This window comes from Cuculus canorus, chromosome 9 (genome assembly GCF_017976375.1).
Source record: "Cuculus canorus isolate bCucCan1 chromosome 9, bCucCan1.pri, whole genome shotgun sequence".
In the NCBI taxonomy this organism is placed as follows: domain Eukaryota; kingdom Metazoa; phylum Chordata; class Aves; order Cuculiformes; family Cuculidae; genus Cuculus; species Cuculus canorus.
The window spans coordinates 6,553,592-6,574,773 of record NC_071409.1 but is presented as its reverse complement, the minus strand read 5'-3'; the positions used below and the strand labels follow the sequence as shown (position 1 = coordinate 6,574,773).

The following is a 21,182-nucleotide window of genomic DNA, read 5'->3' as shown; positions in this document are numbered from 1 at the left end:
CCACTCTTCTCAGGGATGATGCCGTGGTAAACTGCCTCCACACAAAGCCTTCCCCTTCCATAATCCTCCAAGTAATTTCATCATATCAGTAGGATTATTGCTTACTTGCTTTGGGTAAATGGGAAGATGCTTTTCTTTTGTCAGAGCTAAGCACCCCGTCCAGGAACACAGGCTCTAGGGGAGAAAAGCGCAGAGCTGTGGGATATGGTACATGTGCCGTGGTTTCTGCCAACCACAGTGAGAGGTAGGCACCGCTGGGCAGGAAAACAGCAAGAAGAAATCTGTTGCCCAAGCTGCTGAAATCCGACTTGCAGTAAAGCGCCCGAGGCAAGCGCATAGTTAAAACCTAATTTATTAACAGAGGCAAATAACTTGATTGTTGTCAGCCACAAGACCGGGAAAGTAGACAAGGTAACCTCTAACAAAAGCTGTCTGTATGAGAGTAGACAGATAAAAGGCAACATAACAATGTTCCTGGTGCTGCTGTTACAACATCGCTCAAAAAACCCACTGCCAAAGCTGAAGTTAATCTCTGAAATTCATGTCCTCTTTCCAAGATTATATCTTTTTCACTGAGTTATGACATTTCATCACTACCATACTTGGTCATAGTCTAATATGAATTATTTATGAGAATTTCACTTATTGTTAGGCTGGAATGAGGGGACTTTTTCACAACAGAAATATTTAATGACTTCCTGCTAAATTACCCCACTATGGCTGAACTTCAGCTGTTTACAACTTCCAGGCACTGAATTCACAGCACACTTGGTTTTAAGCAACTCCTAGGACCATTTTGTATATTCCTAATACAAATTCCCATTTATTCCCTCATCTGTGACATGAGGATAGCCATAGAAATACACAAAGTTGTTCACAGATGTCCGATACATAAAATACCATTAGGTGTCAATATTTCACAATAATCCATCTTTTTACACCAAGTTTCTGTTAACTTTACACACAAAGGCATGTTTTAGCCCAGCACTGATTAATTGCATTGGAACAAGAGAACAAGGGGGTTGGGTTCTGATGCTCAGAATCCCATCACCACTCTGTACCTCCATTTCCCACTCCACTACTCGTCCATCTCATGTTAGAAGAAGTCCTGACATCTCAATACTCCCTCCAGATGTGATCAATGAGTGAAACTCAAAAGCTTTCTGTTGCTTTTCTATTACCATTAAAGGTATTTAACCAAACATTAACACTTCTCTAACAAAGGCTTTGCTCTGTTTCATCCAGCAGTTCCCAGCCAGGGCAAGGGCAGCCTCTCTTTACAGACCTGATTAAAGCTTTCCGAGATGAGGCCACCTCTCAAATCCTGGGTTCAGTTTTGGGTCGTTAACTACAAGAACAATATTTAGGGGCTGGAGTGTGTCCAGAGGAGGGCAACGAAGCTGCTGAAGGGGCTGGAGAACAATTTTTATGAGAAGTGGCTGAGGGAACTGGGGTTGTTTTGTCTGGAGAAGAGGAGGCTGAGGGGAGACCTCATCACTCTCTACAACTCCCTGAAAAGAGGTTGTAGTGAGGTGTGTGCTGGTCTCTTCTCCCAGGTAACAAGCAATAGAACAAGAGGAAATGGTCTCAAGTTGTGCCAAGGAAGGTTTAGACTGGATATTAGGAAAAATTTTGTTACTGAAAGAGTTGGTAAAGCATTGGAAGAGGCTGCCAGGGAAGTGGTGGAGTCTCCACCCCGAAGGTGTTCAAAAAACATGTACATATGGCACTTCAGGACATGGTTTAGCAGACACAGTGGTGTTGGGCTACAGTTGGACTGGATGATCTCAGAGGTCTTTTCCAACCTCTATGATTCTGTGATTATTATGCTCAAAACCCCACCCAACTTGGCCTTGAACACCTTCAGGGATGGGACATTGATGACTTCTCAGGGCAACCTGCGCCAGTGTCTCACCACCCTCACAGAAAAATATTTCCTCCCAGTAGCTCATTTAAATCTCCCCTCTTCCAGCTTAAAACATTCCCCCTCATCCTATCCCTGCACTCCCTGATCAAGAGTCCCTCCCCAGCCCTCCTGTAGCCCCTTTTAGCACTGGAAGCCACTCTAAGCTCTCCTCAGAGCCTTCTCTTCTCCAGGCTGAACAACCTCAACTGTCTCAACCTGTCCTCATGTAAGAGGTGCTCCAACCCTCTGATCATCTTGCAGCCATCAGTAGTGACTCCCTTTGGTTCTGGTACTCACAGGCAGAGGTTTAATTTTATGAACACCCAGAGAAAGTAAGTTCAAAATCAACACTTCACAAAGACATTTAGTGGCGCAGAATTAGTGGTTTTCCCTTCTCACCTGTTAAACTAAGAAGATGATGGGAAAAGGAGGGATGGCTCTGATTTCTGTGAGAAAGAACGCTTCTCTCTCTACTGTGCACTCAGCAGTGGGACCCTAGTCTTTCCTGGTGGTGGAGCTCCTGTTAGCACTCCCAGGAAGCACATTCTTGCCACCTGCCTGTGTCAACAGATTAGCTTCCTGCCAAACCCACAATTAGAAAGGAATTTAAATGAGGGCAAACACAAATTTTGCTTAAGGTACAGCACTATGGGCAAAACCTAAAGCCTTCCATTTCCCTGCTGGGATGCTCCACCTCCCTCCACACTAACAAGTCCTCCACAGGCTTCATCCTTCCCAAAAAGCTCCCCGCTGCCACCCAGCATTCGCCTGCCTCCCCCACGTCACTGAGAGTCTGTCCAGGTTCCACACAAGGGACACCTCGCTCCTATCGATTTTAGCTAGAACACTGTCATTTTGCTTTCCTGCCTACAGAACAGGCCAGGATTGGGTTTCCAGCACTGAGTCTTTCAAGTTGTTTTCTCGTGCTACAGGTACATAAAGAAAAACATCTGGGGTAAACATCCAGTTGCGTGTGATGCCTGGGATGCAGGACTGGGGTGCTTCAAAATGCTTCCTGCCCATCACCAGGGGAGCATATCAATGGTGTGGGCCATGGATATTGGGATATTGGCACCACTGCTGCCGTTCTCATCCTGGGCTGGGTTGTTTTTTGTTCATAAGGTCCGAGAACGTGATCTGGTTTTGCAAAAGCTTTCTGACAGCAAGACCCTTCTATGCTCCTCCCATTGAAGTCACAGTTGGAGATACAAACACTCACAAAATTCCCCCAGAATAACAAATCACCAACCTGAACACAGCAGCACCCAAACCAATACTGCCAATCAAAGTGAAAATAAGACTTTTCCTAATAAGACTGTCTTTTATATGGTCACTTACCACCTGAATTCCCTTCACGCTTCCATTTGCAGCTCTTCTTTCCCTTCTGCTCTCCTAGACAGAAACCTCTTATTTGCTTTCTACTACAGGTTATGCTGTTTCTTCTGGTGCGGACTATACTGCCACAGTGCGTAAAGCGATGCCTATACATTGGTTGGTTGTCAGCTTTAAAATACATAAGAATTTTGGGACTAACGGTGGTGTTATACAAACTGAGATACAGCACAGCAAAGGAGCAGGGTGGGGGCTACTGTGTGCCCTCTCCCGAGGGTGCTGTAATCAGCAATAAAAACAACACTGAATCAGTGCATATCAGGGAAATAAAAGAGAATTTACTTTGTTTACAGAATCATAGAATGGTTTGGATAGGAAGGGACCTCAAAGCCCATCCAGTTCCATCCCCCTGCCATGGGCAGGGACACCTCCCACTGGCTCAGGCTGCCCAAGGCCCATCCAACCCGGCCTTGAACACCTCCAGGGATGGGGCAGCCACAGCTTCCCTGGGCAACCTCTGCCAGTGTCTCACCACCCTCACAGGAAAATGTTTCTTCCTAAGATCTAATATAACCGTACAGATAGCTCTCATACCAGTTTACTCCTCTGCAGAAGGTCTTTATTGGTAACATCTGACATGGCTGTGCTTTTCAAGGCCGCTCCTCATCCAAAAGCAACACCGGCAATGCTGAAATACAGACTGATTTGTAAAGCTGAGGCTTCAGAAGACAAGACCCTGTGCTGGAGCTTCAGCTATGGCTGCAGCAAAGCATGGTGCAACCGCCTTGCTACTCCTTTTCTGGTTCCTCAACTGGGAAAAATTCACAGTTACACTGATTCAGTGGGGATATTTTACATATTCATTTGTTTAACTAAAATATTGTGATTTCTTAACAGAATTATATCCCATCGGTATTCATTTTCTATCAATATCTCTGTAAAAATCTGCTAGACAGAGGCTGTTTTGGCTGGTGGCTTCGCTGAGCAGCTGCCGTGTCTTGGCCCCGCAGCATCTTGGGCAACTCAGGTTGGAGCCATCTCTCAAAGTGTGGAAAATGGTTCTGAACAACCCTTCTTCCCGGAAAGAACCTGTCACTGCAGGTGGAATAGGCAGCGCTGCACAGAACAGGGTTGGATTTGAGCAGCTGAGATCACGAGGCATTTCCCCAGCTTCATCCCCACCAGAGCATGCATGGGATAAAGACCCTGAAGAAGTACGTTTGCCTTTCTGAAAGGCAGCATTGCTCACAATTCAACTAAGGAGCTTTTTTTATTTTAAAGATTTTTTTTATCATGTCAAAGGCACAAAGATCTTTTTCTTTTTCTCCCTAAAGTCCATCTAAACTCAGAAGTCTTTCATTATGATGGACCAGCAAGGAAAGTATGCGAAGAATTTTTACTGATTGACTGAAGGTCAGTAGCCAAGAAAGGGTGTTTCCAGCTTCCATTTAAGATATTGTTTTGATCCACTAAGCCTAGAAGGGAAGGTCAACCTGTATTTTTTAGATAACCTTAATCTCATAAGGGCTCCCTTTCTTACATCCATTAACCTTCCTTATTACAACAAACATAATTAACACTCGGGAAAAAAATTGCAATTACTTATGCATATGCAGCCAACAAACAATGCGTATCAAATACCTGCAGGGAAATAGTCAGGAGTTTTTATCCATAGTTGGGCAGCTGGATCACCCCTTTGACTGCTCTCTGTAACAGATCAATAACGTTTCCTCTCATCAGGAAGGAGCCAGTTACTGCCTAACCAAAGCCACGCTGAAATCTGTTCTTAAAGCAGGGCTGGCATCTCTAAACAACTGTGTCCAGCAAGTCCGTCCTCTAAAGCCACAGATGCTTTTCGATTATTTTCAGATGAAGTACTTGTGCATCAAAATCCCCTTAGAACAAATTTCCTACCAGCTGAAAAACAGGTGCTTGTCAAAATGTTTTTTTAAGCGCCATGTCCCTGCGTGGTACCAGGAGATGCTGTCTCTGAGTGCCCCCAAGAGCAGATCACTGGTCGTGTTCTACCATCCCCTCCGCTCTCCCCTGGCTGTGGGTGCGACTCCCCAACCTGCTATTCCCTCCCTGACACTCCCAGGCTAAACCAGCCCTGGGTATTTCTTGCTGACAGCAATGATACTATTGCACAAAAGGCTTAGCCAAGGAGCAGCATCAGTTGCCCAAGTGCATTCTCAGCAATTAAAATTTCAAAAGAAGGGACTACAATTCAGCTGCCAAACCGACCTCACCCGGCTCCTCAACCCACGCGCACCGTTGCCTCCCTCATGGTATAAATAATTCCCCTGCAGATTCAAATAGCAATAGCCTAAGGGTTTCCTCACACAGCCTGAAATTCAGTGGTGCGACTCCTGTGTTTCTGCAGTGGCACAGCCAAAGCAGAACGTGCATTGCTTGGAGAGTGGGAGTTGGGAATCGCTGTAGGTGAGCAGAGCTGGAGGCATAACCAGCACTGGGCATCCTTACCAGGACTGTGTGCATCCCCGTGTAGAGCCTGCTGAGACACACCAGTGTTGAAAACACGAATGCTGCTACCAGGCCGAGTTCAAACGGATACTGTGAAAAGGGGAAAAAAAGGAAAAATACACACGTGACACTGTTATTTGCTTCAACATCAGTATATATCTGCAATAAACATCCAAGCGGCGAGGCCGACATGAGGATTTGTGTTGGAAAGTGGCTCCTGAGCTGCACTTTCTCAAAGAGATTAATGTGACCTGAGATAAGACCTCACACTGGCCAACCTGCAATCCTGCTGGAAGGTTGGATCATTATCTATGGTGCCCACTACAGCAAAGAGGAGGCTGAGGGGTGACCTTATCACTCCCTACAACTCCGTGAAAGGAGGCGGTAGTGAGGTGGGTGCTGCTCTCTTTTCCCACGTTACAAGTCATAGGATGAGAGGAAATGGCCTCAAGTTGCTTCAGGGGAGGTTTAGACTGCATATTAGGAAAAATTTCTTTTTTGTGTGGTGAAGCGTTGAGAAAGACTGCCCAGGGAAGTGGTGGAGTCACCATCCCTGGAGGTGGTCAGAAAGTGTGTAGATGTGGTGCTTCAGGACATGGTTTAGCAGGCACGGTGGGGTTGGGCTGACAGTTGGACTGGATGAGCTCAGGGGTCTTTTCCAACCTTAGTTACTCTATGAAAGGTCTAGTCTTAGTGTGGGAAAGCCTGAGAAACCTTTGGCAGAGCTTTTTCCCCACAATATCCACCTGCAAAATCCATGTTAGTGCTAAAGACCTTAAGGAAAAAAGTCACAGCACACTGTACAAAGTGATGCCTGAGGACACTGTACAAAGTGATGTCTGAGGTTGAAATTCAGCTTCAGATCACCCGAGGGGAAAGCGACAGCCACAGTGTCTGCCCAGAATCACAATCAATAAATCAGTGTCTGGGGTGAAACCACAGTCCAGCTATTAGACCAGTCAGGAACGCTCTTCCCTGCAACACTTAAGATTTAATCATCTTCTTATGAAGCTTGTTTTTCTTAATTCCCTGATTTGCCTACAAACATGGAAAGAACTGTTGAAATAAATCAACATTTAAAAGGGAAAAAAGTAACCCCCACATTTGGTAAAGATTAAGCTTCATATATTAGCCCTTAATCCACTCATTCCAATCCTGAAACTGAGTGGGCTGGTGGGCTCCTTTCAGTCCATAAAGAACAGATTTCTGGAAAAAATAAACCAACCCAAAATATAAATAAATGAAGTTAATTCACCCGATGAATTCTCCACCTACTGCCGAGAGGCTGATGACTGACCAGGGTGGCCAGAGGTCAGTGCAAAAATTCTTCTGTGGAAGTTTTAAGCATAACAACTCACTTCTGACTCGTTCCCCCAGCATACCCCAGTCCTCAAAATAGAGAGCTCAGACCCAGCTGCAGATGTCACTCCCAGTTCATAAAATGATATTTTTTTCCTCACTTCTCTAAGCCTTTGGAAGATTTACGCCCACTTTGTTCCCCCCTCAGCAGGCAGCCTGGGAGCTAGTCCAGATCAGTAATTGATGACTGGGGCAGCTTTAGAAGATAGGAGCATAATGTACTGGTAGATTTTTTTCCTTCTTAATAGAGGCAATTAAATCATTTAATTATTTTACAGCAGCTTTACCGTCTCGTTGCAGTTTCCAAGAAGTATGAGACAGCCCAAGAAGAGCTTCATGTCCCACTGGTATTGATTGAGCAGGAGGAGAAAGTGCTGCTGATCAAGTCTTCTTGGAGGATCTGACACACGCAAGGGATCTGACCTTCCAGGGCTAACAAATATCCCATTTAATGGCTCAAACAGGTTGCCCACACAGGTCCTGGATGTCCCATCCCTGGAGGTGTTCAAGGCCAGGTAGGATCAGACATTTCCAACCTGATGCAGTGGAAGGTGTCCTCGCCCATGGCAGAGGGGTTGGAAATGGATGACCTTTAAGGTCCTTCCAATTCAAACCATTCTATGATCCCCATCCCGCTGCCAAGCTGCTCCAACCAGTTACCATATGGTTACCAGGGAGCCAGAGGCTGGCAGCACAGCTCTGCACACTGCTGACCGCCTCACTCATCCCTGCAATGTGGGCAGGAGCAAAACCCACTGCTTCACGGCTGGGAGTGGATGAGTTGGGAAGTTAAATTAATGTGGAGATCTCAGCGTAATTCAGAGATCTCCATTTCTGCCATTTACAGCCCCAGGACACAGCACCATCCATCAAGTAGGTGGCTGCCTTTTGTCCCTGCACACAGGTGCCTTCGTGGGGAGGACACAGCAACAGCGAGACCCCCCCTGGCTGCACTGAAAGACCTCTTGGTTACAGGGGTTCATCTTTGAGACACATTTTAGAAGGCTGAGAAACACACTTGAATACAACGCAGCCAGGAAGTTACTATTGCTCGAGTAGGGGAATCATGTTTGGACTCATAAAAGGAAATGAAAATAATCATTATGGAGAAATGAGTTTCTGGGAAATAAACGTTTTTGAAAGATAAAAGGCTGAAGTTCTGGGGAAAGTAATTATGAGATCTCCCCAAGCAGCCTACAGCTCCAGTGCAGCACCACTGCTCTGACAAATAGGCTCTAAAATCAAGTTGTGTGTTATTAGTTGAACACAGGTTAAAGCCAGGGGAGGCTTTGCCTGAATCACACCAAAACCAGGCAACACAGAGCTCCATTGGTCTCCTTGGAATCCTGATGTGCAGCAGTGGCTTGGTGGGCACAGGGTGAGCACAAAACACTGATGCCACGCATCTTCCGCAGCAGCATTACCGTCACCCCCATGGAAAAACACAATGAATGCCACACGATGGCAGGGCAGCAGAGCCCATCCACAGCTCTGCCAGGGGTTGTGCTAAAGAAAGGAGATTTCTGCTGAGTTTCTTCTTGTGTCTCTCACCAGCTAGCCACGGGTAGCAACAGGGAAAAATACGTGTCTGAAATAGCAATACGGAGCTCCTCTGGAAGTGGCAACAGCTTTGGAATTGAGAGCTTTCCATAGCTTGCTGGAAGCAGACACATAGAATCATAGAATGGTTTGGGTTGGAAGGCACATTAAGGTTGCCCAGTTCCAACTCCCCTGCCATGGGCAGGGACACCTCCCACTGGACCAGGATGCTCCAAGCCCCATCCAACCTGGCCTTGAACACCTCCAGGGATGGGGCAGCCACAGCTTCCCTGGGCAACCTGTGCCAGAGCCTCCTCACTCTCGCAAGAAAGTATTTCTTTTTAATATCTAATCTAAATCTCCCCTCTTTTAGCTTAAAACCATTCCCTCTCATCCTATCCCCGCAATCCCTGATGAAGAGCCCCTCCGCAGCTTTCACGCAGCCCCTTTCGGTACTGGAAGATGATCTAAAGTCTCTCTGAAGCCTTCTCTTCTCCAGGCTGAACAGCCCTATCTCTCTCACTCTGCCCTTGTATGGGAGGTGCTCCAGCCCTTATGCTTTTCTTTCATTTTTTTTCTTTTTGTACCCCCTACCTTGTACTGGTTCAGGGTTGCAATGAAAAAGGAGAAGGAGATGGAAGTGGCTGCCATGGCGTGGGTGGAAGGCATCCCGTACTCCGCATCTGTCCTCATTTCCAGCTTGACAACAGGTGGTGAGAGGGGCCGAGGCCACTTCAGGATGTCCTTGGAGACCTGGCCTATGTACATCACTATCTGGGGAGAGGAAAGGCCACACGGCTGTCAGTCAGCACAGGGAATCCCCACTTGGCCCTCCCAAGAACCACCTCTATTTCTGCGTTTTTTCCTGCAAAACCCAGCACCCTGAGGCGCAGGATATATCCTCCGAATTATTAAAGGGTTTTTCCGTTTTTCCAGTCATAAAGGAAGCACTGGTTTTACTGAACCATGCTGTAACTTGATCAGAAGTGGGATCAACAGGAGGTTTCAATGATGAGATGCAGCAATATAGGATGGTGTAAGACGGACAGCTGGCTCCCACCACACACTACAGAAGTTTAAGTTTCCTCCCTATCCCTTACAACCCCTCTCCTGCAAAGCAAACAGGCATAAGAGACTTTTTTTCTGCCACCACCTGCATCTCACTACCTTACTCAGCTGCGTCCCACCCTGTTCCATGCAGCAGCTCTCCCGGGGCAGCACCAGTTCTCCCACTCCCAGCACCTCCCTCTCCACCCACAGCACAAGGTGCTGCAGGAACCCTGCTGGGATGCACCCTCAGTGTAGCTGTTAAATAATAACCTTGGCATCCTCAGGAAGGCAGCGGAGAGAAAACTGGACGAGCAACATAAAGTACCAGTTCTCCTGCCCAACTCCCCAACAACAAAGGGCTTTGCGCCCTGTTTAGGACACCAGAGGTCTGCATTAATTAGCTACCGAGGACTGCAATGCAGTGATTTGGGGGGAAACGTTGCGTTCTCAGAGCACTGCAAGCAGCAGCGATGGGAAGTCAAAGACAAGAGGCAAAGCTGGCCGGAGTCCCTGAGAGGCGTAGCCCATCCAGCAACACCCAGAGCACCCTCCACGCTGGCATCCTCTGCTCCTTAGCTCGCCCTTCCCAAAGGCTATGGGGTCCCAGCATCTGCTGTGAGGAGGACGTGAACAAAAATCACCCAAGCTGTCCCTGGGGGATGCTTTTGCCTCCTCTTGCCCCTGTCCTTCCTTAGGATAGTGCAGCCAGACACACGCAAAGCAAGTTCTACAAAACAAAGCAACGTTTTTTTAAATACAAAAATCAGGGTAACTGATGTCTGCCGTGAAAGCTCAGTTGCTGTGCGAGACGGGTGGCTGCTCTGCTTCTCACACTTCCTAGTGAAGGGGAGGGTTTAAAATAACATCCTTCCCATGCTGGTATTAGCCATGTGAAAAAACAGCAACACAGTCATCTGCTGCCACAGTTGTCACCAGCCACATTGCCACATCCACCAGCCGTTTAAATGATTGTTTCACATTAAAAGATTAAAGACTTCAGGTTTCACAAATCAGGACCAGGAAAAAGCCAAATCATCACGTTCCTTCATTCCCCTCTCTACAGCAAAGCACGTGCCGAGGGGAGTGCTGGGCTTCCAGTCAGCACCAAAGCCTGTAAAAGTGACTGCTGGGGCCTCTGCATCCTTTATCCCTTATCCCATGAATCACTTCACGGCGTTATTATCAGCACCACCCATGGCACGCCTGGCTGCTCTTTCTTCACCTCAATACATGGGGCATCAGGCATCCAGCAAATACCTTCCCTGGATTGTTCACAGTAAACAAAGGCTCAGGGAACAACGCTCTTAAAGAAGCCATTGCGTGGGGTGACTTGGTTAATGCCACCATTTTCCAAACGGATGCAGGCACTGCACTGGAAGTTAATTAAATTCCAGGACTGAAAGCAAAATTACTCTCTCAAACAGAGCATAAAACATTGTGGCTACCATACGCGATACCATCTGAGAGGCCAGGTAGGATGAGCCTGTTTATCAGCAGTCCTCTATAATAACGACTTCCACTTGTGGGATTATTATTGGCACTGGTACATAAGAGTATTACAGAAGGGGAAATGAGTCATCTTTGAAAGGATGGCTATGCTAGGACTTCTCTGATGCTGAAAAACAGGCTGAATGCTGGAGGTGGTACAGGTAAGCAAAAATATCAGGCATCCTCACAACACCCTCCTTCCCAGCATTCCAGATTAAATTCTGACCCTTCTTTCTACTTTTTTAAAAACACATGTTGCGGAGACACACAGAGCAATGAGAGGAGGCACAACCTGCACAAAGCATGAAGAGGCATCCAAAATACATTCAGATTAATCACTGCTCTCTGAAGCACCAGCCTTTGCCGTCGGCTTATCTGGGTGCTGTGCACGTGGTTTTACACACAATGCCCTGGATTATTTGACAGAAGCAGCAGTTGTGAGTGGGGTAAAACGTCGCCCATTGGCAGTCATCCGCAAGAGGATGAAAGACTATGAGTGCACCATTGTTAAAAGCCACCCAGCAAAGGTGTTTTTCTGGTTCGCCTGTCACCCCCTATGCTCTTTAGCATGGGGCTCTTTATCAGGGAGCGCAGGAACAGGAAGAGCTGAAAGAGGGGAGATTTAGATTAGACATTAGGAAGAAGTTAAGTACCACAAGGGTGGGGAGCCACTGTCACAGGCTGCCCAGAGAAGCTGTGGCTGCCCCATCCCTGGAGGTGTTCAAGGCCAGGTTGGATGGAGCTTTGAGCAGCCTGATCCAGTGGGAGATGTCCCTGCCCTTGGCAGGGGGTTGGAACTGGATGGGCTTTAAGGTCCCTTCAGACTCAAGCCATTCTGTGATTCTATGATTTCTGCATTTTAACAGATCTCGCTTTACTGAACAATGATGAATCAAACTCAAGGCACTGGCATCCACAGAGATCCAATGCAGGTGTTCCTTCTGGGGTGTGGAGCGGCTCCCCTCTCTGTGGGCATCCAAGTCCCATCAAGTGACCTGACTCCTTGACATTCTCCTAACGCTGGTAGTGCTTCAGTAATCAAAGAAGTGGTTTTGCTCACCTGCAGGTGCTGCCTGGCGTTTCCAATGGTTCTCCCTCACCACCCTCGCAGTCTCTGTGGGCAGCAAAGCTGTTGCAGGAAGCAAGAGACCTGCACACAGATTTACCACCGCAGTACAAAAAGGTGTGAAAACACATTGATGAGCACAGCTGAGCCAGCTCTGTATGCAAACATGGGATGGGTAGCTCAAGGCACCATTTCCCCTTTGGAACATTTCCATGGTAGCTGCCCAGCCCTGGAATGTGGCAGATTTTAGGAACCTGCCCAGCGTCACACCGTGCTGTGTGCAGCACAGCCACCATCCTCTGCCACAGGCTCCACACAGGGACAGACGCACCTGACCATCCCACAGGCATGGGAAGGTCAGGAAGAGCAATTCTTTTTGTACTCTGTAATATTTCAGCTAACAAAGGCAAATCAGAACATATTTATTTCCAACTTCTGATTTTGTAGCTTTCCTATCTGTGCTATCGATCCCTTAAAAGGACAAGATGAAATTCTAGAGAAGACATAGGGTCAAATAGCATTGGTGACTTCTTCTCTGAGACTCACGGTGTGGCACACTGACTATGAATCTGCAGTTTTGGCTCCGAAACAGAAATTCTATAGCCTGGCTTCAGAAACCTTAGCCTGTGATAGCATTTGTCCTCTCCCCAGAAAGGAAATTTACAGTTTGAAAATGATGTTTTTGTCACAACCACTGTGTGCTGATAGAAGTGACAAAGCACACTGGGAACACCAGGAAAAGGGGAAAAAACAAAGATGTACTATTAATAAACTGGCATTTGCAGGAGATTAGTCAACCAGAAGGGAAAAAAAAAATTCCTGGTTGTCAAGGCAGGCGTGACTTTGATTCACCACACAGAAATTAAACCAAGACTCCAGTCTACACAGCTGCTGTTCTCAGCATCCCCCTGACTAAGGCTTAAGTGAATAGATAAACACTGCGACAGAGAAGAGCTGCAGCTGTGCCCCGGGGAGCATCACTTGGTTCACAGCGAAAGAAGGGCAGGGCAAGGAAGAGCATGATCTCATGGAGATACTCCTCCTACTCCCAGGTCAATGCCAAGAACTAAGGTCTAGCTTCAGGAAAAACAAACAAACAAACATGAAAGTCACTGAGCAGCACTGTTGGCTTTTCACCGCGGCAGCAGCCAAGGTGGAGGAAGCCCCGCAGAGCAGAGGAGCCCCAGGCACCCCCAGCCTGGGGAGCCCAAAGCCACCCTCTGATTGCATTCTGCTCCCCATTGCCTCCCAGCTGCTTCCTGCACACAGCGATGCCAAACACAACCGCTGGGCACCTTCTTGAGGCATACGCACCTTATAGGAGAGGGCAGCTGCCTAGGGCAGCTTGAGGATCTCTATCATCTCCAGCTTGAGGATCTACTAGTTACAAAAAAACACATCAATCTCATGCTAGAGGTGCAGGAACTTCACATAATGTCTAGCCAAGGATCTGGTAGGGTTCAAGGTTGCACTTAGCTGATGGGATGCTCAAACATTTGAGCTGTGCCAGCCATGATGTGAGCAGCACACTCATGAGACAGGTTTCTAGCCCACCACAAGCAGTGTCAGCTCAGCAGCCCGTGGCTGTGCAGCGTGTTTCATGGCAAGAGGCAGCAAGGGAAAGGAGAAGGGAAGAGACGGTACAGACAGATTCTTAAAAATACATATAGGACAATTTGGGCTCTCTCGAGTCAAATTCAGAAAAACAAAACCAGAGCAAGATGATCAAGAGAGCCTTTCGCCTCCAGAAGTATCACCAATCAATTTTCTAGGACACTCAAGCTGTCCTAGGACAACAGGCTGCCCAAGGCAATGGTGGAATCATCATCCCTGAAGGTGTTCAAAAAGCACGTAGACGTGGCACTTTGGGACACGGTTTAGTAGACATGAGTGTTGGTCTGACGGTTGGACTTGATCTTAGAGGTCTTTTCCAACCTCAATGATTCTATTCCATGATTCACTCTGTCTTTAAAACAAGTCTTGAGCCAAGAGGCTGTCTATCTTGTGATGGGTCAAAGTAAGAGAAATTTGGGCCCTCTGGTAGCTGCAAAAACTATTGTCACATTGATCTGATTCATCATCTAACACCTTAAACTGTGAAACTGCTACACCTTGTTTAAATGAAATGAAAAAAATGTTCTGTACTGACACTTCATCTTAAATTATTCCTAGCTGTTCTCAGTTACAAAGCCTCACTGGCACTGTTTTGCAAGGGCAGATTACACTATCAGCACGTACGCAAATCCTTCTAAATCAACGCTTTATCCTCCTGCACAGAGATTTTTCTTTTATGGACTATTTATTTTTGTATTCTGCTGTTTTATAGTTACTTACTTGCCTGAATATAGTCTCACATGGTTTTATGCAGTATAATAGATGGCACTTTAAAAAGTTTGACTTTCCAGTGACCGCGTTTATCAGCTTTTTCAAGTTTGTATTGATGAAATTTTGCAAAAGCACAACAATATTTTGGGTAAATGTTGAAAAAGCTCAAAAACAAACACACACACACAAGAACCCAGGGTCTGCTGCAAAGTGCATTTCCAAATTAGCATCCAGGGATTCAACCTCCACGCTGTAAGGTGAGTGACATGGTGCTTGCAGGTAAATTTCTGCTGGTTATTAAAGTCTTGGTTACCCTGACAGCCAGAGTTCAGAGCTCACCACTCCCTAGTAAGCAAATGCCAACAGCCTTTTGAAAAGCATTCCTCTGGAAAGCAAAATGGGATACTAAATTGCCATGGATTCAGATCCAGGATCTTCTCCAACCTGAAGATGCCTGCATCCAGGACGCCAGCCAGCCTCTGCCTTCCTTTGGATGCGCCGCCTTCACCTGAGTCAGCAGCTTATCACTCCTGCACACCAACTCCTGCCCTGACAAAGTCCACGTTAGCCAGCTCTTATTTATATTGTACAAATAAAAGTTTTATAGGCTCAGAAGAGGTGTGGGTACATTTTACATCGCTGCATCCTGAAAAAAATAACCAGAAAAGAAAATTTCCAAGCACACTGAACAGCAAACATGAACTGTGACTATTTTTTTTCCAGGCCTCTACCTTAAATTCCACACCAAAATAAAGCTTACAAGCCTGAAAGGGTGTAGAGGCTAAAGAAAAAAGACAAAAAAAAAAAGAAAACAGAGCTTTCTCAAGCAGACTCGTGCAGTAAATTTAATATACATTTGGGAGCTGGTCCATGTGAAGTTATTTTTTGTCTCTGCAGTTCCTGCTGGAAGTTGCAAGAACCACAGGCATCAAAGCCTCATCCGCGCAGATTCAAGAATGTTTATGTCAAAGAGCTGGAAAAGGGAAGCAAAGACATCAGGGCACCTTCAGCACTGACCCTTCTGTCTTGCTCAGAGGCTTCCAGCAGATATTTCCCTCATCTACTCATAAAGGGAAAGGTAAAGCCTACATATACACTGTGAATTCTCAGGTGGAAGGCATCGTGGAAGCAAAATGTGTTGCTTTAAGCTTCCAAAGCACCTGGTTGTGGCCCCAGCCAGTGTTTTGCAGAGCCATCCATCTAAACAGAAAAGCACAAGTCCCCATTTTGGGGACTCGCGGCTGCAGAAGAATTCCCAGGGCATCAAGTCAGCCCCTCTGCTGCTGCTGAAATAAACTCACTTCATGCTTCATAGTTTTACTTACTACCTTTCACCCTTCTAGAGATATTTCACAACCTTTGACTTCAAGTTATCTTATTTATGACTGTCTTATGCACATTTCTTCTTGTGGCTGTACTTTTATTCTAAGCAGCTCCTACCTTCCCCTGGTGTTTACAGCCAGCCTCATTCTTTCTCCAGCTTCATTAAGTAAGGAACTCGCCTAAGTTTTCAGTCTCTGCTCAGAAAATAGCCTGTTCCCTCATCATCCCTGGCTCCACTCCAGTTCCAATTATTTAATTTAAATGTGGGTGACTGGCTGTGCATAAACTATTCCAGATAAGATGGTAGGAAGGTCTTGTAAACAGCACTGATACTGCTGTAATTTTTAAGGGAAGAAATGAATTCATCCTGGGACCCCAACTCTGTCATTTCCAGCAGAAACTCCCAGGTCTAAGTCCCAAGTAGCAGAAAACAAAGTAAAACTCAGTACCACTTCTGTTTCTCCACCCCCCCAGGCTAAGCCCACCACCCCCACAGGCTGGTCTAACCCCCTGGTGACCACCATCCTGGCCAACCGTGTTTTACCAGCGCACGTTCTCAACATACCCATGTGCTTTTCATCAGGCTCACAAAAAGTTCACTGTGGGTCCACCACCTCTTTCCCTGATAAAGAGCTTCACTAACAACCTCTCCTCATCCCAAGCAGTGTTAAAAGTGGATTGTTACGTTCTCTTTAGGGCTCGCCCTTTCGTACCAAACTCATTTCCCAGCTGGGTAACAACCTTCTCCAGACCGTGCCTGCACGCTGCACTTGCCCCTTTGTGCTCTTCCCAGCCTTCCACTGGCAGCCGTCATCAGAAACTCTTGGACCACCTGGATTTTTACTCTTTTTCCTAACATGTGTGTTTTCAGCCCCACGTCATCAGCCGTGCAGAAAGAGTAAGTTAAAAGCACAGCTTTGTCGCATTGAACGCCGTGGCATTTCCCACAGCTAAGCTGATTCTGCTCTTGCACACATGACCAAGATGTCCAAGACAGAACAATACTCTTACGGCACCATCAAAACCTATTCCCGTTCACAGCCTGCTTGCCAGCAAATAAGCCATTCAGCTGAGCTTGCCATGATATTAACCCATAGCCTGCATAGACATTTTTAGCCATTTCATTATTACATATAATTAACATTTTTAAAACTACAGATTGTCACAAGTCTATATTTAAGACAGCTTTTCCTTTTCCCATTTTCCATATAAAATGCAAATCCTCAGCTACTGGAAAAATTATATCAATAATCATGATACCACACGCTTGAATGCTCCAATTAAACCAGCCTATAACTGACCAATACTCACATGGACTCCTTGCAAGGTAAAGGCAAGGCAAGTCTGCAGAAAAGCAGGTGAGGAGCTCTGAAAGTCATTTTTTTGAGCAATATGCAAACCCAGAAGGCAGTGACTACTGATTATCATCTTCCGTGGCACGTTTCCAGAAGCAGTAGGTGTACTCCTGGCCGAAACCCAACTCTAATTATACAGTGTCCACCTACTTCTGAATTTCATCTGCAAGTTACTTTTCATGTTCTCCATATAAAATATATCGAGTAGGGTTACTGGCACAGAACAAGTGATGCGTCCTGTCCAAGACTGGGTGCATTTAAAGCATATAACACAATTCAAATTGGTTTTATTATTTCTGATTATATTATTTGGGCAGAAGATGGAATATTATTAACAAGAATTGACTAAGGCAAGAAGCTTCACTGCGAAGAAACAAAGTTAGATGTGACATACAAGTTTTTACCAGGCTTCAATTTCTTAAATCGATGTAGATCGACAGCTAAACCTCTGGGATCTGCCAGAGATGCTTCCTGACTCCTTTCTTTGTTCTAAAATGGTCTTATTTGGGCAGCAAAGATCTGATCAATACCAAGATAAGCAATGGCAGTGACAAAAGGGCACCATTCCCAGATTAAGTGCCTGGTAATCTATTGGTATTCAGTGCCAGAATAGAAATACAGAATGGAATACAACCCACAGTTATGAAGGCTGAAGCAATGCTGAAACCTGTTAATTTGAGAATGCTCTTGTAGTAACAAAAATCGATGCTTTTAAGCCTTAGCCTTCAATAGAGAATCTGATACTTTCCCCCTCAAGTAACTGCAGAAGCGCCCTCTCTATTCCTCCGCAGCCTGTGCATCCCCTTCCTATTACGCTTCTATTAGTTTCAATCAAGCCAGAACTATATGACGAGATTACACAGAAGAAATTGGGGTTAAGAGAAGTATTTCCTAAAGTGATGAAAAATAATCCTTAAAATAACATGACACATCAGGAAGGAAGTGTTTTCCCAGCTGCTCTGTGCGAATCTTATCAAAAGCAGCTCCATCAGTCATTGGGCTGAAAAAATAAGTCAGTCCAAGATGTAACAGAGATAAATACATTGCGTCAGCAAACGCCTCTCACCTACTCTTTCAGCACTGCAATGCTTGTGCTTCCAGCATTACGCACATAAATAATGTTGGCTTTGTTTATTAGAAAGGATGTTTTTTGTTTGAAGAGTTAGTTGTTGTCTTAAATATCCACTTGCTACAGTTACAGAATTAACAATCACACATTTAAATAAGTCATAGAAGCACTTACCGACCAAACAATTATCATCCTTCTAGACACAGAGTGATCTATGTTCCAGTAGGTAAATGGAAGGAAAGTGATATAAAAAATCTCTTCACCCAAAGCAGCTGAAAACTTGAACAAGTAGTAGTAGAAATAGTTCTTCACAACGTACTTCTGCGTGCAACCCTGGAAATGAGAGCATTTTGCAAAGATTTAGTGAATTAGTAAATTATTTCAAATATTTATGATATTTTAACTGTTACAGTTCTTGGCCTTTAAACCAAATAATTTCTTGGAACAAGTGTCAAGAAATGAAGTTCAATTTTTATACTAAAATGAAGACTCAAGTGATAGCTCAACCACATTTCCCACAGATCAGAAACGTCTTCAACTGAATTAAGGGTAGCGGTCACAGTGACAAAGATTTTCAAGAGGTTGGATCAGTCGTTCCCCCGGGGAGTCAAGTACATTTCATAAAGGGTATCAATGGATTAATTTTGGAGTTTCTACATCTGTGGATAAAGAAAGTCACTATCACTGGAAATGTATTTTGAGATGAAAAAACTGAACTGCAATTACCAAATCCTTTCATTTAAAATTTGTGTCATTATAGCAGGCAAAGTTTACCTTGATGGTCCCTGAAATTTGTGGTGGGGTACCGCTGACAATTGCATCCCCTGCACTTCCCTGGGCTCTTCCAGCCCCACGCTCCCCCATGGCAGGATGCTCATCAGATCACTCCACGCTGCGATGCCATGGGTGTAAGCTACAGCCCTCATGGGTGAGTTGCCTCAGCTCTCACAGCCATGTGAGCAGATCCAGGGGACAACAAGGCTGCAAGTGGGCAGAGAAAAGATCTGCTCCCATCACCACCAGTTTTGCTCCGATATCTTTAAGTAATAATAGCCAGGTTGTCTCTTTAATCGTTATCAGCAGATATATTGCTAACAGTAGCATGTGACACTGATTAGGATTTTATTTATTAATTTTATTAAGCTAGAGATTTTACTTTTCTCTGGATTTGGCAGTTAGATGACTTCATTAGACGTAGCTCATCTACGACACTCATTTCCTCCCTCCTACAAGGCTGCACTCAGCCCACCTGAGCTGGGAAGCCACACAACAGTGTATATTAAGGCCATCACTTTGGTCCCTTGTGGTGAGGTTCATTGTTGCTGACATTTGGGACTGACACACCACTAAGAAGCCTTCCAACCTGTTAGCAGGAGCGACTTGCAAGTGAATCACATTGTAGATAAACACCTGTACACTTCAGACAAAAGGAGATACATACAAAGAGGATTTTTTATTTGGGGGCAGGTACAAGAGAGCCAACATTGTCTCTCTCCATCTCCCAAAAGAGAAAAAAATCAATACAAATAAAGGAGGTCCAGAGAAGGGCAACGTACCTGGTGAACACCTCTTACAAGCGGTGGCCGAAGGGAGTGGGGTTGTTTATCCTGGAGAAGAGGAGGCTGAGGGGAAACCTGATCGCTCTCTACAACTGCCTAAAAGGAGGTTGCAGCAAGGTGGGTGCTGGTCTCTTCTACCAAGTAGCAAGTGATAGGACGAGAGGAAATGCCCTCAAGTTGCAGCAGGGGAGGTTTAGATTGGAGATAAGGAAAAATTTCTTTACTGAAAGAGTGGTGAAGCATTGCGAGAGATTGCCCAGGGAAGTGGTAGACTTTCCTTCCCTGGGACGATTCAAAAAGCGTGTAGATGTGGCACTTCAGGACATGGTTTAGTAGATATGTTGGTGTTGTGTTGATGGCTGGACTGGATGAGTTTAGAGGTCTTTTCCAGCCTCCATGATTCTATGAGATGAAAGATTTTCCTAAAGGTGAGAGTTGAGAAGGGATCATGAAGGTTTCAGCATAGACACACTTAATTACTTTGACAGAAACTCCTAAAACTCTGTGTAACTAATCTACCAGAAAGAAATTCTCATCCCCGTGTGCTAGTAAGAAAACATAAGAATTATCTAAGGAGTCTCCACACACAAGTGTGACTCATTGTAAAAGCCATTAAGAAGTTCTCATCCCTCAATCTGCTTTCAAAATGAAGATGAGGCAAAGTGCTTGAAGGAAACAAAAGCCAGGTGGGAAGAAGTTGTATCCATTCACCAATTACAGAGAAAAACCCAACTACTTACTTCGACTTTTGCACTAATAAACAAAAAAGATGAGTTAACACTCTTAAAACACTGGGGTCACAGGAGTGGCCCCCTGTATTTGTAATAGAGGTCACAGAGCAGTTACCGGCATCCCTCTAAGATAATTTAGCAGTGTGCTATAGCTGGCCAAATGACAGAGCTATCAGGCTGAGCTTCTCGAGTCTCATACATCACTTAGAAAACACCCCCAGCGCAATTAGCAACTCTGATGCTTCTGTCTGAGATCCCCAAGCTGTATTTGGTCACACTTACACAGCTTCAAAGAAAGCGCTCTTCTGGCAGCACTAATTCCTCAATTAAGCATCAATCTCCAATGCATTAGGAATTATGTGCCTGTGTGTTTTACATTAAAAATGATCAGCCATAGCCCTAAGATAACTCTTATACTCAGAACCTAGCGGGTAAAACGCTCTAATTCCAGTAATCTGTTTTGTGAGGAAAAAGAAAATATTCAGGTTCTAAAAGAAATCTGGAGAATATTTCCAGGTGGAAACAGGGCCAAGTCCTTCCATGGGATTTTAAAAATCTTTGGTTTTCTATCAGAAATCACTCCCCAGTGGTTGGGG

At 45.4% G+C, this 21,182-nt stretch overlaps 1 protein-coding gene across 2 annotated transcripts in view; it reads right to left on the bottom strand.

Moving 5' to 3' along the window:
• The window catches only part of SGPP2 (sphingosine-1-phosphate phosphatase 2), a 37,512-nt gene that overhangs the window by 3,168 nt on the left and 13,162 nt on the right, over nt 1-21,182 (bottom strand). Inside the window, exons 2-5 of one of the 2 annotated variants that reach the window (XM_054074879.1) lie at nt 18,471-18,629; nt 9,215-9,394; nt 5,723-5,812; nt 106-174 (exon numbers count right to left, since the gene is read on the bottom strand). In XM_054074879.1, coding sequence (XP_053930854.1) covers nt 106-174; nt 5,723-5,812; nt 9,215-9,394; nt 18,471-18,629 — 498 coding nt within the window. The remainder of the gene's footprint in view (nt 1-105; nt 175-5,722; nt 5,813-9,214; nt 9,395-18,470; nt 18,630-21,182) is intronic. The other variant, XM_054074880.1, reaches the window with a different exon arrangement.